The 16,640-nt window shown below is 38.6% G+C and overlaps 1 protein-coding gene across 9 annotated transcripts in view; it reads right to left on the bottom strand.

Annotated features, from left to right (window-relative positions):
* The window catches only part of LOC122426679 (SPHK1 interactor, AKAP domain containing), a 193,133-nt gene that overhangs the window by 140,947 nt on the left and 35,546 nt on the right, over positions 1-16,640 (bottom strand). For 6 of the 9 annotated variants that reach the window (XM_043445776.1, XM_043445774.1, XM_043445777.1 and 3 more), the window contains exon 2: positions 4,587-4,692. In XM_043445776.1, coding sequence (XP_043301711.1) covers positions 4,587-4,692 — 106 coding nt within the window. Of the gene's footprint in view, positions 1-4,586; positions 4,693-16,640 lie in introns of those variants that run through there. The other 3 variants (XM_043445775.1, XM_043445781.1, XM_043445782.1) reach the window with 2 other exon arrangements.

Below are 16,640 nucleotides of genomic sequence, written 5' to 3'. Positions count from 1 at the left end.
CAGAGAAATGCAAATCAAAACCACAATGAGGTACCATCTGACACCAATCAGAATGGCTGCTATCCAAAAGTCTACAAGCAATAAATGCTGGAGAGGGTGTGGAGAAAAGGGAACCCTCTTACACTGTTGGTGGGAATGCAAACTAGTACAGCCACTATGGAGAACAGTGTGGAGATTCCTTAGAAAACTGTAAATAGAACTGCCATATGACCAGCAATCCCACTCCTGGGTATACACACCGAGGAAACCAGAATTGAAAGAGACACATGTACCTCAATGTTCATCACAGCACTGTTTACAATAGCCAAGACATGGAAGCAACCTAGATGTCCATCAGCAGATGAATGGATAAGAAAGCTGTGGTACATATACACAATGGGATATTACTCAGCCGTAAAAAGAATTCATTTGAATCAGTTTCCTAATGAGAGGATAAAGCTGGAGCTCTATACAGAATTGAAGTAGCCAGAAAGATTAAGAACATTACAGCATTACTAACGCATTATATAGGATTTAAAGATGAGTAACATAACCCTATATGCAAAACAAGGAAAAATGACACAGAATACAGAACAGCTTTTGAACTCTGTGGAAGAAGTAAGTGGAATGTTTTCGAGAGAACAGCATCAAAACATGTATATTATCTAGGGTGAAACAGATCACCAGCCCAGGCTGGATGCATGAGACAAGTGCTCGGTCCTGGTGCACTGGGAAGACCCAGAGGAATCGGGTGGAGAGGGAGGTGGGAGGGGGGATCGGGATAGGGAATACGTGTAAATCTATGGCTGATTCATATCAATGTATGACAAAACCCACTGAAATGTTGTGAAGTAATTAGCCTCCAACTAATAAAAAATTGAAAAAAAAAAAAAAAAGTTTGGGGAATTACCAATAGATTTCAATTACCCATGTTACTCTTACTGAAGGCTGATTCATTGTGAAGAGGAGAGATTTAGCTGGACAGTCTTGCTGTTTCTAAGACAGAACTGTCCTTACTCTTTTTGTAATTATTGTACAGAACATATATTATATGTGCAATTGTGACCATACAGATCCTTACTTCCCCAATCCCGTGACCTGTGATTAATGCAATGAAAAAATAATCATGATCACTTAAATCAACTTGCAGTAACATATAAAAATAAAATAAAGGAATTAAGTTTCAATATTCATGCCTTTTATTGTGGGGCCATGATCTTGATACAAAGAAGAAGAAATACTGGTGAGTTACTTTTTGGAAGGCAAGAAAAACAATTAGAGTCCACATGGTGTATAACCTATGGCATATAAGGCTACTAAATTGTCTTAAAATGCAATGTTTACATAAGCTTAAGAACGAAAGGAACGTTCCGTGAATATTAGAAAAACATTGCCATACACAAAAGTATTGGCTTCTCCTACATTAATTTGGCTTCTCCTTCCTAAATTTAGTTGGATAATCTCTTCACCTATTCAAATCTTAATCACACTTCAAAGTCTAAATTAACATCCACTTCTCTTTTTGAAGGTGTTGTCCATTACAAATCCAGTGTCTTTCTGTGTTCTCAGCTATAAATACCCATAATGCTCATTTGTCACCTGATTTATACTATCTTGATATGTCACTGCAGAGTTATATCATTTAACTTATTATTTATTGCTTGACTTTTCACATCAGAAACCAGTACAATCTCCCAAACCAGACTGTAAATTATTTTAGAGTGGGGGCCATTTGTGATCTATCCTTGTATCTTTCTCTCTCTCTGTGTGTGTGTGTGTGTGTGCATGCGTGTTTTAGTCACTCAGTCCTGTCCCACTCTTTGCGACCCCATGGACTGTAGCCTGCCAGGATTCCCTGTCCATGGAATTCTCCAGGAAAGAATACTGGCGTGGGTTGCCATTCCCTTCTCCAGGGGATCTTCTCAACCCAGGGACTGAACCCAGATCTCCTGCATTGCAGGCAGATTCTTTACCATCTGAGCCACCAGGGAAGCCCCTATCTTTCCTTAGGAGCTAACAACATTTTAAATATATTTAGGTTGGATTGTATGAAATTACCCATATGTGATCATTTTTGATATATGATCAATAAAAAAGTGAATTTTATATGGTTCAACGTAATAACAGTTGTTCTAGAAATAATTGTGGAATGAGAATTATATTCAAAATTTTAAAATCATATATATATATATGCATATATAATAGATCATTTAGAATAGATCATTGAATTTGTTTTACTTTTTCTAGAAGCTATTTAGTCCCAAACAGCTTTATTATTAATTCATTAGCTTCTAGACGTGATTTTTTAAAAAATGAATATGACTATTTTCTAAGGAAATAAGCATAATTGAAATAACAGATCATAAAATACTGACTCTCTTAGCATGGTAATGCTAATATTGAATTTTTCTGGCACTATTTATCAGTTGATAAAACCATTCTTTAGACTAATATTAGTTACAGGTAATCTTTATTGTTGAATATATGTAGTATCCCAGGTGCTGTTCTAAGCATTTCCTATTGATACACTCACTGAAGAACCTGCATCTCAACCCTGTGAAATGGGTAATAATATATTTTTTCAGATGAGCAAATGTAGGCATGAAGAGGTAATTTGCTCAAAATCACACAACTAGTAATCATAGAACTGGGTGTCAAATTCAGGCAGTCTGGCTTCAATCCTTCTTTTAAATGCCACTGGAATTCTAATCAATAGAAATAGAGTTATTCAAAAATTAGAATAAATTAAAAATAATTTAGCCTTATGAAAGATATAGCATCTGGTGATGACTTTATAATTTAGAGTTACAGAGTTGAATAGACCATATTTAGGGCTTGAAACCTGCAGCTTTGGTTCTTTCATAAACAACTCAAAACCAGTTTGTGTTAAATCTGGAATTTATAGTTTTGAATCCTCTACAAGAATTTTATAAGAGGAGAGAAAATAGGATTATGTAACATGTGTATCTTAATTAATCAGGCATATTTATTTTCATATTTAGTTATGAATATATGCATGAAATATTTTTTAAGATTATGTTTAATGTTACTTTTTTTTTATAATCAATGTACGTTCTCTATTGAAGATATTTGTTTTCTTTGGTACTTGAAAACTATACAAAATCCAGCAGATGAATGGATAAGGAAGCTGTGGTACATACACACCATGGAATATTACTCAGCCATTAAAAAGAATTCATTTGAATCAGTTCTAATGAGATGGATGAAACTGGAGCTCATTATACAGAGTGAAGTAAGCCAGAAAGATAAAGACCAATACAGTATACTAATGCATATATGTGGAATTTAGAAAGATGGTAATGATAACCCTATATGCAAAATAAAAAAGAGACACAGATGTACAGAACAGACTTTTGGACTCTGTGGGAGAAGGCGAGGGTGGGATGTTTTGAGAGAACAGCATCGAAACATGTATATTATCAAGGGTGAAACAGATCACCAGCCCAGGTTGTATGCATGAGACAAGTGCTCGGGGCTGGTGCACTGGGATGACCCAGAGGGATGGGGTGGGAAGGGAGGTGGCAGGGGGGGATCGGGATGGGGAATACATGGAAATCCATGGCTGATTCATGTCAATGTATGGCAAAAACCACTACAATATTGTAAAGTAATTAGCCTCCAACTAATAAAAATAAATGGAAAAAAAAAAGAATAAGAAAAAAAAACTATACAAAATCACACAGAGAATACTGCTGCTTCACTCAGAACAGTAATCAATAGATTGAAATATATATGCATATATAATGTACATTATGTTATCATAGTTAAATATACATATAAAACATGATCAGTAAAATGATTTGTCTTAATGTATAACTATAAGCATTCTTTATAATTGAACTTTTTTGTAACAATAAATGAAATAATCCAGTATGATTTTTCTGTTTTCAAGAAACGAAACACACTTTCCTCTGGAATACAGCATCAAATAATGACAAATGCATTAAATAGGTAAGTAAGCACTTGGCTTTAAATTTCTGGGCCTGAAATTGGGCTGGGTTGGCTTGAAAAATGGGACAGTTAAATTAGATGACTTTATGTTGTTCAAATGTCAGCTTTCTGCAAGTGTCTGAAAGCAAGATTTGTTTATCAGTTCTAAAATCTATACTCTAGTAAATGCAATTCTGATCCTAATAAAATAACCAAGCATACCCTTCCCTTTAAGAAAACAGCTAAAGGAAAACAGCCATGACTGTATTTTTCTTAGATATAGACTTAGGAGCTTACTATAATGAGTTGAATCATTCAAAACCTGTGAAGATTTTTCTGTAAGGAGATCCAAGAAGCCTTTATCCAATGCTTAAGTTTAGGAAGAGCTACTAGAAAAGATTGGAGGTGTGGTGTATGACTGGAGGTTTAGAATTTTTAAATCAGACCTTTCTGAAATGCTTCAGTTTTCTGATCATTTCCATGAATTACATGTTTAATGTCATCAGGGGGTTATCCCCATGAGCAAACTGTGTGTGATTTTGTTGTGTGGTTTTACTGCTGTTTCTGCTTTAGAAGAAGTGCTTGAAAACTCAAACCAGTGTTCAATTAGCTCAATCAGTTCAGAGACAGCGGTGTGGTGTTAGAGGCAGCGTTACCTTCTTACAGGCAGTGATGGAGCCGCCCAGGCTACTTTCCAAGCTGGCGCTGGCGCTGCCTTGCTGCGTCTCCGGAACCTCGTACATCAGGGGTGACTCCAAGCTGCTGTTTGTTCCCCAAAACACAAAAGAGAACACATTCTGTGAGTCATCTGCATATTTAGAAAGAAAGAAGCACAATGTGCTTTATGCAAAATCATCTTTTCAGATCGCGCTGGACACTGCAAACCTTCTGCTGACATTGATGTTGGTTTCCTTGCTGGTTTCACTTTTGTATTTGGTGGGACGACTATGACCTATTCCATTCTGAATATAAAATTGTGACCCATCGCCCTCCACAGTCTGTGGATGGACACATCTGCATGATTTCTAGCAGAGTTGACACATTTTCTTAAGCAAGCAGTTCTAAAACCCAAGTAATATTCTTTCCATTGTCACATTATTTCTACTCAGCCAAAATGAATACATAAAAAATACTCATATTATTTTTTCAAATGAGAGGAAAACAATTTTAATTGGGAAGCAGTGTGGTATCATGAAAAGAATATGAGCTTTAGAAAACACAGGTCATCTCTTTATCATCCCTGTGACTGGAGACAGTATCTTACTTAGTTTTCTTGTTTCCAAAATTCTAGACTTATATCCTCTTCCCCTATTCCTGTCAAATCTTGGTGGGCTTGACTATATACAGGGGTGTATAAATATTTTAAAAGATCTGAAATTGCTTATACAGGCTCAAGACATGATAAAAATAAAAATTATTTTTAGAAAATAGTTTTAGAATATTGAAGGTAACAGCTACCCACTCCAGTATTCTGACCTGGAGAATTCCACGGACTGTATAGGCCATGGGATCGCAAAGAGTCAGGCATGACTAAGTGACTTACTGAGCTGAGCTGAGAAATATTAAGATTCAGAGGGCTCCTTGTATATTTAAATTAGGCTGAATAATTTTCTTCTGAAAATATGCAAATCTAGATTTTTAAAAAGTATACTGATATCTCAAGTCTACATATTTTATTTTTGTGGTTGTTGACCACATAGAATATGTGACATAGAACATAGAACATTCATTAAAACATATTTTTTGAAATATTGTCTGATGACTCTTTATGTAATTATCAACCCAACATATAGAATTTTTTTCTTCGGATTAAGAAGCACCAAACAGAAGATCCATTAAAAAAACACTGTGTTTCTAAATAACCTATAAGCCTCATGCTTGAGGTTCTGAATCAGTCAATTTTCACTGCATTGTGATTAGCCATAAGTCAAATATTGCATGCATGTAGTCTATTTGTATTTCTGTTAATAACTACTATGAATAACATTCTTTTTTTTACATGACTGCAGATGGTGCTCTGTAACAGATCAGAAATTTGGGTAAAAATTTTATAAAATAATTCAATTAAAATCTGTTTTGTTTTAAACCTTATGTATTGTTTTCTGAGTAACTGCCACCTTGAGGAATAGAATGAAACGACAACATCCATATTATTTTTGATGAACTAGGGAAAGATTGGGAAAGGAAGGATGAAAGGAAGAAAGGAAGGAAGGGATGGAGGAAGAAAAGAAAAAGGAAGAAGGAGGGGGAGGGATCAGGAAACAGAGGGAGAAGGGAACTGACTCTAGATCCTGGTTCTAATGCCTTAGCCAAGACACTGCCTAGCTTTTCAAGGCCTGTCTCTTTTTTGTTTATAAATGAAATGCTTATAGTGAAGTCTGTGGTCCCTGCTAGCTCTGGACCTCACTTTCAAAATATCATTGAGAGTCTGAGTTTTCAGCCTTGTTTTTACAGGCTTCTTGCAATGTAGGGCCTATACCCTACTTATCATCAGTAAGTGATTCTCCCTCAAACTCAGCTCTAGGCCTTCTGAATGCTTTCTCGGCAACAGGAAAGTTTGACTTTTATACCAAACAGGTTATCATTGTGAGATTCTAAATCATTTACACATGGAAGACAGGATCACCAACCAAGGTAACTATGGTCTGTAACAACTTGGCCCATGACTCAAAAGAAATTGTGTTATTATTCTTACTAGGAGCCAGTCAGAGCTCTATGTGCAGGAGTTCGGGAGACAGGCTGAAGAGTCTGCATAGCTGCCTGCCCTGTTTCTGTTATGTCCTTTAGGCATCTCTGGTGAATTGAAGGATCACTTCCATCTAGGCCACCAAAGGATTTAAGTCCAGTGTTGGGACATTCCCCATGGCTCACTGCAGGGTTAGTGATCCTGAGAGCGGTAGGTAGGAAGGCTGAGAAATGAGATGGACACAAACCTAATTAAAACAGAGTAGAAACAGAGCTTCAGCAATCAGTATCTCTCTAAAGGTGGATCACATCTAACTTAGGGAAAACTGGGTAGGTCCAAAATCAGGGAACCTAGGCCAGAGTAAAAGATCATCCATGCAAGCTCTGTTTTCCCGTAAAGCACATTGTACAAGTAGCCACATTGCTCAGCCGTGTCTGACTCTTTGGGACCCTATGGACTGTAGCCTGCCAGGCTCCTCTGTCCATGGAATTCTCCAGGCAAGAATACTGGAGTGGATACCCATTCTCTTCTCCAGGGGATCTTCCCTACCCAGGGATTGAACCCGGTCTCCCCCACTGCAGGCAGATTCCTTACCATCAGAGACACCAGGAAGAGTAGCCACAGTACTATAGTTATTATTATACACATAAAAATTTAATTGCTGAGTTAGTCTAGGAGAAAAAAGAAATGCCAAGTCACCAGATCACCAGATGGTCAATACCGAAATCAAACTGATTATATTTGTAGCCATAGATGGAGACGCTCTATACAGTCAGCAAAAACAAGACTGGGAGCTGACTGTGGCTCAGACCATGAACTCCTTATTACAAAATTCAGACTTAAATTGAAGAAAGTAGTGAAAACCACTAGACCCCATTCAGGTATGACCTAAATTAAATTCCTTACGATTATACAGTTCAGTTCAATTCTGCTCAGTCGTGTCCAACACTTTGTGACCCCACGGACCACAGCACATCAGGCCTCCCTGTCCATCACCAACTCCCAGAGCTTGCTCAAACTCATGTCCATTGAGTCAGTGATGCCATCCAACCATCTCATCCTCTGTCGTCCCCTTCTCCTCCTGCCTTCAATCTTTCCCAGCATCAGGGTCTTTTCCAATGAGTCCGTTCTTCGAATCAGGTGGCCAAAATATTGGAGTTGCAGCTTCAGCATCAGTCCTTCCAATGAATATTCAGGACTGATTTCCTTTAGGATTGACTGGTTGGATCTCCTTGCAGTCCAAGGGACTCTCAAGAGTCTTCTCTAACACCCCAGTTCAAAAGCATCAATTCTTCGGCGCTCAGCATTTTCTTTATAGTCCAACTCTCACATCCTCTCACTACTGGAAAAACCATAGCTTTGACTAGACAGACCTTTGTTGGCAAATTAATGTCTCTGCTTTTTAATACACTGTCTAGGTTGGTCATAGCTTTTCTTCCAAGGAGCAAGCATCTTTTAATTTCATGGCTGCAGTCACCATCTGCAGTAATTTCGGAGTCCCCAAAAATAAAGTCTCTCACTGTTTCCACTGTTTCCCACGATTATACAGTGGAAGTGACAAACAGATTCAAATGATTAGATCTGATAGCCAGTGCCTGAAGAACTTTGGACAGAAGCTCGTGACATTGTACAGGAGACAGTGATAAAGATCATCCCCAAGAAAAAGAAATGCAAAAAGGCAAAATGAGGAGGCCTTACAAATAACTGAGAAAAGAAGAGAAACTAAAGGCAAAGGAGAAAAGGAAAGATATACCCATTTGAATGCAGAGTTTCAAAGAATAGCAAGGAGAGATAAGAAAGTGTTCCTCAGTGATCAGTGCAAAGAAAGAGGGAAACAGTAGAATGGGAAAGACTAGAGATCTCTTCAAGAAAATTAAGAGATACCAAGGGAACATTTCATACAAAAATGGGCACAATAAAGGATAGAAATGGTATGGACCTCTAAGTGGACCAACAGTTAGAACTGGACATTTCTGCTCCTTGGAAGAAAAGCTATGACCAACCTAGACAGCATGTTAAAAAGTAGAGACATTACTCTGCCAATAAAGGTCTGTCTAGTCAAAGCTGTTTTCTCCAGTAGTCATGTATGGATGTGAGAGCTGGATTATAAAGAAAGCTGAGTGCCGAACTGATGCTTTTGAACTGTGGTGTTGGAGAAGTCTCTTGAGAGTCCCTTGGACTGCAAGGAGATCCAACCAGTCAATCCTAAAGGAAATCAGTCCTGAATATTCATTGGAAGGACTGATGCTGAAGCTGCAACTCCAATATTTTGGCCACCTGATTCGAAGAACGGACTCACTGGAAAAGACCCTGATAATGGGAAAGATTGAAGGCAGGAGGAGAAGGGGACGACAGAGGATGAGATGGTTGGATGGCATCACCAACCCGATGGACATGAGTTGAACAAGCTCTGGGAGTTGGTGATGGACAGGGAGGCCTGGCGTGTTGCAGTCCATGGGGTCGTAAAGAGTCAGACACGACTAAGTGACTTAACTGAACTGACTGAGCCACATGTATCCTGGTATGAAAATCTTTCTGCCTTTAAGATGATAGTGAGATTGAGATCCTAGTCAGAAATGAAGGTGAAGAAGGGGATTTGAAAGTGTTGCTTGCCTGCAGAGCTTGCTCCATTCGTTTTAAGGCTAAGCATGTATAGCATTAACAAAATAAAAAATGTGTCCTCAAAGCATCTCTGCTCTCCCGAAATACATTATGAATCAATTTAATGATGCCTATATCTAAAATATATCTAGAGAGGCACATCTTTTAAACCACGTGACATCAATGTAAGTTTCCAGTAGGTGACTACAACCCAGCTCAATCTATTTCCATGCCTTTGGGAAGGAGATGGAATTTTCAGAGTATCTGCAAAAATGTTTTCTCTCTAGAAGCAGAACATTTGCTGCTACAGGATGAGACAGCGCTGGCAAGAACATGAAACTCATGCATTTATTAGAAATGAGCACAAATTGACATTAAAAGAACTGCTGTCAAGATATAGCACAGCCTTATAACTTGCTCTTAATGGGGAAGGATGTAAATACTTCCCTGGGACATTTTTGTTTGATTTTGACAAGTGCTGACAGTATTTATTAAGCACATCCTTTCCGTCTGGTTTCACGCTAAAACTGCTAAATGCATTTCAGTGAGGAGGAAGATCAAGGTAGGAAGGAGGCACCACAGCAGAATTTAAAGTAGTGACTTTAAAAGTATTATAGGAGGAGAAGCAGACACCTTTGTAGAACAATGTCGTATACCAATGAGATCCTGAGTTGCCACCACACTGCAATCAATGATTCATGCAATGTGAATAAGTAGGTCAACCATTAGTAGTGAAAATAGCTTAAGGAATATTCAGTGATTTCACCAGAGAATGAAATGACCCACTACTGGAAATTGAGTGGTTTTTATGTTGCTACTCGAAGTTCAGTCTATGTACCAGCAGCACTCTTGGAAGCTTGTTGATACCCAGGATCTCATGACCTGCCCTAGAGCTACTGGATGAGATCTGCATTTTGACACTAAACTCATGGGATTCACATTCTCATTAAAGCTTGAGAAGCATTTATCTAAGGTCTTAAGTTACATATATATTCTTTTTGCCCTTGAGCCTTTGCACATGATATTACTTCTTTTAGAAACACACAGATGAACCTATCTTCAGGGCAGGAATAGGAATGTATTTGCAGACACAGGGAACAGACACACAGAGACAGGGTAGCAGGTATGAGGTGAACTGGGAGATTGGGATTCACACACATGCACTGCCATATGTAAAAGTGATAGCCAGTGGGAAGCTGCTGGATAGCGCATGGAGCTCAGCTTGGTGCTCTGTGATGACCTAGATGGATGGGATGGAGGTGGGGTGGGAGGGAGGTCCAAAAGAGTCCAAAAGACTGTTGTTGTTGTTAGGTTGCCCAGTCGTGTCTGACTCTCTGCAACCCCAAGGACTGCAGCACGCAAGGCCTCCCTGTCCCTCACCATCTCCCAGAGTTTGCCCAAGTTCATGTTCATTGCATCGGTGATGTTGTCCAGTTATCTCATCCTCTGATGCCCTCTTCTCCTTCTGCCTTCAATCTTTCCCAGAATCAGGGACTTTTCCAATAAGTCATCTGTTCGCATCAGATGACCAAAATACTGGAGCTTTCTCATCAGTTCTTCCAGTGAATATTCAGGGTTGATCTCCCGTAAGATTGACCAGTTTGATCTCCTTGTCATCCAAGGGGCTTTCAGGGTCTTCTCCAGCACCACAACTCGAAGGCATCAATTACTTGGTGTTCTGCCTTTTTCATGGTCTAGCTCTCACAACTGTACATGACCACTGGGAAGACCATATTCTTGACTACATGGACCTTTGTTGGCAGAGTAATGTCTCTGCTTTTCAATACACTGCACTGTCTAGGTTTGTCATTACTTTCCTGCCAAGAAGCAATCATCTTCTAATTTCATGGCTGCAGTCACCGTCCAGAGTCATTTTGGAGCCCAAGAAGAGGAAATCTGTCACAACTTCCACTTTTTCCCCTTCTATTTGCCATGTAGTATTGGGGGCAGATGCTACCATCTTAGTTTGTTTTTTTTTAATATTTAGTCTTAAGCCTGCTTTTTCACTGGGATATATGTGCACATATAAATGCTGAATTTCACTGTACAGCAGAAACTAACACAACAGTGTAAAGCAATTATCCCCCAATTAAAAAAAACACCCTTCCTGTACCCACCCCCACCCCACCCCGCCCCCCTGCTTCCTCCAGGATAATTTCTACTCTATCCTTTGAGTCTCCATTTATAAATCACCTCTTGCATCTCTTTCTTTCCCCTCTCTCTGCTAAGGTGACTGCTCCTCTCCAACCTCCAATGGCCAATGCATGCACATGCATACACACACACACACACACACACACACACACACACACACCTTCACCCTTCCTCCTCCCTCATCTTCCAAATCTCAACTCAACCCAAGAAATGAGATAGATACTCTCCTTGTGAGTTCCAATAGCAGTTGTCCTATGACAGTACTTGTCAAAATGATATATAATTGCATAATGTTTGTCTGTCTCCCTATTTAGGCTATAAGTAGTGCTTTCACTCTTAGGGATCCCTTACCACCTAGGCCAGCACTAGGCAGTGATGGAAGCTCAATTAGTATTTATCAATGTTGTTTTTCCTTATCTTTCTGAGCATCCTGGTTGACCTCAAAAGATTAGGCACTGGAGAGTGTTTGAATTCAATGCTGAATTTCCTGCAGTGGTGACAGATGGTGAGATAAGCCACATCTGAAAAGATAATTTAAAGAATTTCCCAGGATAATTCTAACAAAAAGGGATCCTGCTGCTGTTGTTGCCAAAGTCAAGTAAACACAGTGAAAGTTAGACAATTTGAAGATTCTAAGAGCTAAGGTTTATTCTTAGTTTCTCCCCCACATAAAGAATGCTCTTAGTAAAATATGGTAATTGGTTTGATTGTCTCAATCCTATTAAGGATATCTATTCTTAGGCCTTCTACTAAATCCTTTAATCTCAACACCAGACGAAAAATAAAAGCTCCTATCTATGAGAAGGGACTTTGAGCAAGGAATCAAGTGCCCCTTGTTAAAACCAGTTTAACAATATGCCACAGCCTAGAATTTAGAGGGTTTTAAAATACACATTTGTGTGGTTCAAAATGAAAGTTTGCTAAAGTGAATGTCCTTATTTTACCCTTATCTAAAGGGACTAATTTGTTAGATGAAGAAAAGGGGTTTAGGTCAGTCTTTCTAAAACTGATATGGAAAACTGGAAACCCAAAGCAATCTTGAGAAAGAACAAAGCTGGAGGCATCACACTCCCTGATTTCAAACTATACTACAAACCTATAAAACAGTGTGATCTTAGCATAAAAAACAGAGATTACTGGAACAGAATACAGCACCAGAAATAAATGTACTCATATAGGGTCAATTAATTTATGACAAAGGAGCCAAGACTATACAATGTAGAAAAGGCAGTCTCTTCAGTAAATGGTATTGAAAAATGGAACAGCCACATGAAAAAGTATGAAACTGGACCCCTACCTTATGCTGTGCTGTGCTTAGCCTCTCAGTCATGCCTAACTCTTTGAGATCCCATGGGCTGTAGCTCACATGCTCCTCTGTCCGTGGGATTCTCCAGACAAGAATACTGGAGTGGGTTGCCATGCCCTCCTCCAGGGGACCTTCCCAACCCAGGCCTTCTGCATTGCAGGTGGATTCTTTACCAGCTGGGCCACCAGGGAAGCCCATGAATATCGGAGTGGGTTGCCTATCCCTTCACCAGGGGATCTTCCAGACCCAGGAATCGAACCAGGTCTCCTGCATTGCAGGCGGATTCTTCACCAGCTGAGCTACGAGGGAAGCCCCCCACTACCTTATATCATACACAAAAATTAACTTGAAATAGATTAAAGACTTGAAAATAAGACCTGAAACCATAAAACTCCTAGAAGAAAATAAAGGCACTAAGCTCATAGATGATTTTTTAAAATCTGACACCAAAAACGAAAGCAAAAAAGCAAAAATAAAAAGATTCTGCACAGCAAAGGAAACCATCAACAGAATGAAAATGCAACCTACTGGAAGGGAGAAAATATTTGCAAATCATATATCCGATAAGGGGCTAATATCCAAAATATGCAAAGAACTCAAAGTTCAATAGCAAGAAACTGAACAGCTCAGTTTAAAAAGTAGGCAGAAGATCAGAATACAGATGGTCAATGAAAAGATGTACTACATCATTAATCACCAAGGACATGCAAATCGAAATAACAAAGAGATATCACTTCATACCTGTTATAATGACTAACAGACAAAATAGCAAGTACTGGAGAGGACATGGAGAAAAGGGAACACCTGTACACTGTTGGTGAGATGTAAACTGATGCAGTCACTTGTGGAAAACAGTATGCAGTTTCCTCAAAAAATTAAAAATAAAACTACCATATGATCCTGCAATTCCACCTTTGGGCAATTTCCCCAAACAGAACAAAAACACTCATTTGAAAAGATATATGCACCCCATGTTCATTGCAGCATTATTTACAATAGCCAACACATCCCAAGTTCCTCCATCAATGGATGGATGAATACAAACACACAAGCATGCGAGCTCACATGTACACAGGAACTGGAATATTAATCAGCCATAAAAACAAATGAAATCTTGGCATTTGCGAATGACATAGATGGACCTTGAGGGCATTATGCTAAGTGAAATAAGTCAGACAAAGAAAGACAAATACTATTTGTACAATCTCTCTTATATGTGGAATCGAAAACATACATGTATATATGTGTATTTATCTATATCTATATCATCTGCATCTATAAAAAAAAGGGACAGGTTGGTGGAAGAAATGCGTGAATGTTTTTTGCTTTGTTCTTTAAAAGTTACATGATGTGTAAATTTCTTCATCTTCTTACCAATCTATTGACAAATACTCCCTCCTTGGCCAAGCTTTAGTCAAGTTCATTACACTGTTCATGAATCAGAAATCTCAGCTTTGTGATACTGTCAATGCTGCTAATGAAACCCTAAGGCCTGATTTCCCAAGTGGCTCAGTGGTAAAGAATCCACCTGCCAATGCAGGAGGCACAGGAGATGTGGGTTTGATCTCTGAGTCAGGAACACTCCCTGGAGGAGGAAATGGCAACCCATTCCAGCATTTTTGCCTGGAAAATTCCATGGACAGAGGAGCCTGGCAGGCTACAGTCCATGGGGTCGCAGAGTCGGACATGACCGAGCACAAGCACAAATGGTGATTGTTAGTTGCTCAGTCATGTCTGACTCTCTGTCAGGCTCCTCTGTCCATGGGATTCTCCAGGCAAGAATACTGGGGTGGGTTGCCATTCCGCTCTCCAGGGGAACTTCCCAAACCAGGGATCGAAGCCGGGTCTCCTTCATTGTAGGCAGATTCTTTATCATCTGAGCTGAAAGAGTCGGACATGACTGAGCACAAGCACAAATCAGCTATACTCTAATTCAACATTGATTATTTAAAAAATACACATTATAGAATTATTACCTCATGTGGGATATAACTTGTAAACACCAGTGGTTGGTCTTTTTTTTGTTTATTTTCAGTATTAAATTATATCGAACACTGTTCAATGAAGACTTTTTCATTCAGGCAACCCGTAAATCTATCAGACATTTCCAACGAAATTTCCAATGAAATTTCCAATGAAATGTCTGATAGCCCATCGTAAGTAGATATGATGCACAATAACTATATTATAATAGAAAAGGTAAACAATAAGCTGCTTAATATAATACAAGGACTGTACTGTAGAACAGACTGTATTGATGATTATATACACAATATAAAAGCATTTATTGAATGGTAGTCTGTGTGTCAGAGGCTGTGCTTTGAAAATTCATATACTATCTCTGAGTAAATAGATGACAGCAAGTAATGGCCTCAGGAATTTCATCACTAACACAGGGGTTTATTTTTTTACCTTAAAACTCAGTTTCACAATCTCAGCATTCACCAACACCCCAAGATTTAACCTTGAAAATATAACTCCTTGTTCAGAAAAGAGGATCAAGCCAAAGAACAATACAGTTTAGCTTTTTCTCCCTTTTTGTTAACAAGGGCTATGGGAAACTTTTGAAAACATATGTCCTACAAATGGTGTACGAAAAATATTATTTTAATGTCAGACAAAAGGTACCTATCACTGCTAAGTTACAGTTGCATGAATATGTACTTATATATGAAGGCCATTAGATGATTACTATTGACATACTTATCCCAAAGTTCTTTATTTCTTAAAAAAGGTTCAGGTGATATTTGTTTGGATGGTCAAAACACATCATGTACATCACTGCTTTCTGCTGCATCTAGATTTTAGTTCAGATACATTAGTAATATATGGTATAGTATCCACCTCCATTCCCAACTAATTTCTGTTCTTCCATCAAACCACCTGGGCAAGAGCTTCGTTCTGTTATACAATCTTCTCTATGTTGCTTCTAAACATTGCCGTCATCTAATGCATAGCAGATGCTTAATGTATATGGACTATTTTGCACTGTCTTTTAATTATACCCCTTTTATAGATCAGGAGTTGGAGGTTAACGTAATCCAAGTTTATATCCCTGGTAAATAACTGCTCTGTGATTTGCTCTGCTTTTCTTATCTCTACATCATGCTATTTTCCATTGTAACGTCTAATTTTCCCTCTAATCCTTGGCATCCATGACCATGTCCTCTAAATGAGCCCCAGTGTAGCCAAATCCTAGTACTTTGGTATTTGAGAACATCTAGGTTCAAGTTTCTACTTTAGTACTTATTAGCTGGGTGAAATTGGACATGTGACTTAAACCTCTCTAAACATTCATTTCCTCATCTGTGACATGCAGATTATAATAGAAGCTGTGTCATGGAACTGTTCTGGTGGTTAAATGGGGTTATTGTCTTGTAAAGCAATAGCATAATGCTGGCACAGAGAAAGCACTAGATATTAAATTGAGAAATGATGCCATGTTAAGCTCCATAAATTGACTTATTCTTAAGATTCTCCTTATCAGATTTTAAGTATATTTTGAAAAAAATTAAACAGAATATGTGCAGACCTTTTGAATAAATGCATAAACATTGAATACTCATGATTTTCTTGTTTTCTTTTAATTTTTATTGGAGTATAGTTGCTTTACAGCCTTGTGTTAGTTTCTGTTGTACAGTAAAGTGAATCAGCTACTCATATACACATATCCCCTCTTATCAGGATTTCCTTCCCATTGAGGTCACCACAGAACACTGAGCAGAGTTCCCTGTGCCATGCACTAGGTTCTCATCAGTTATCTATTTTATACACAGCAGTGTGTAATGTCAATTCCAACCTTCCAATTCATCCCAACCTCCCCTTTTCCTCCTTGGTGTCCATACATTTCTTTTTTACATCTGTGTCTCTATTTCTGCCTTGAAAATTGGTGCATCTGTATCACTGTTCTAGATTCCACATACATGTGTTAAAACCCAGAGGCAGTCATACAGAGAGAAATAA

This window comes from Cervus canadensis, chromosome 24 (assembly GCF_019320065.1).
Source record: "Cervus canadensis isolate Bull #8, Minnesota chromosome 24, ASM1932006v1, whole genome shotgun sequence".
Lineage (NCBI taxonomy): Eukaryota > Metazoa > Chordata > Mammalia > Artiodactyla > Cervidae > Cervus > Cervus canadensis.
Note: the sequence above shows the minus strand (reverse complement) of the source record. Positions and strands in the feature narration are given on the sequence as shown.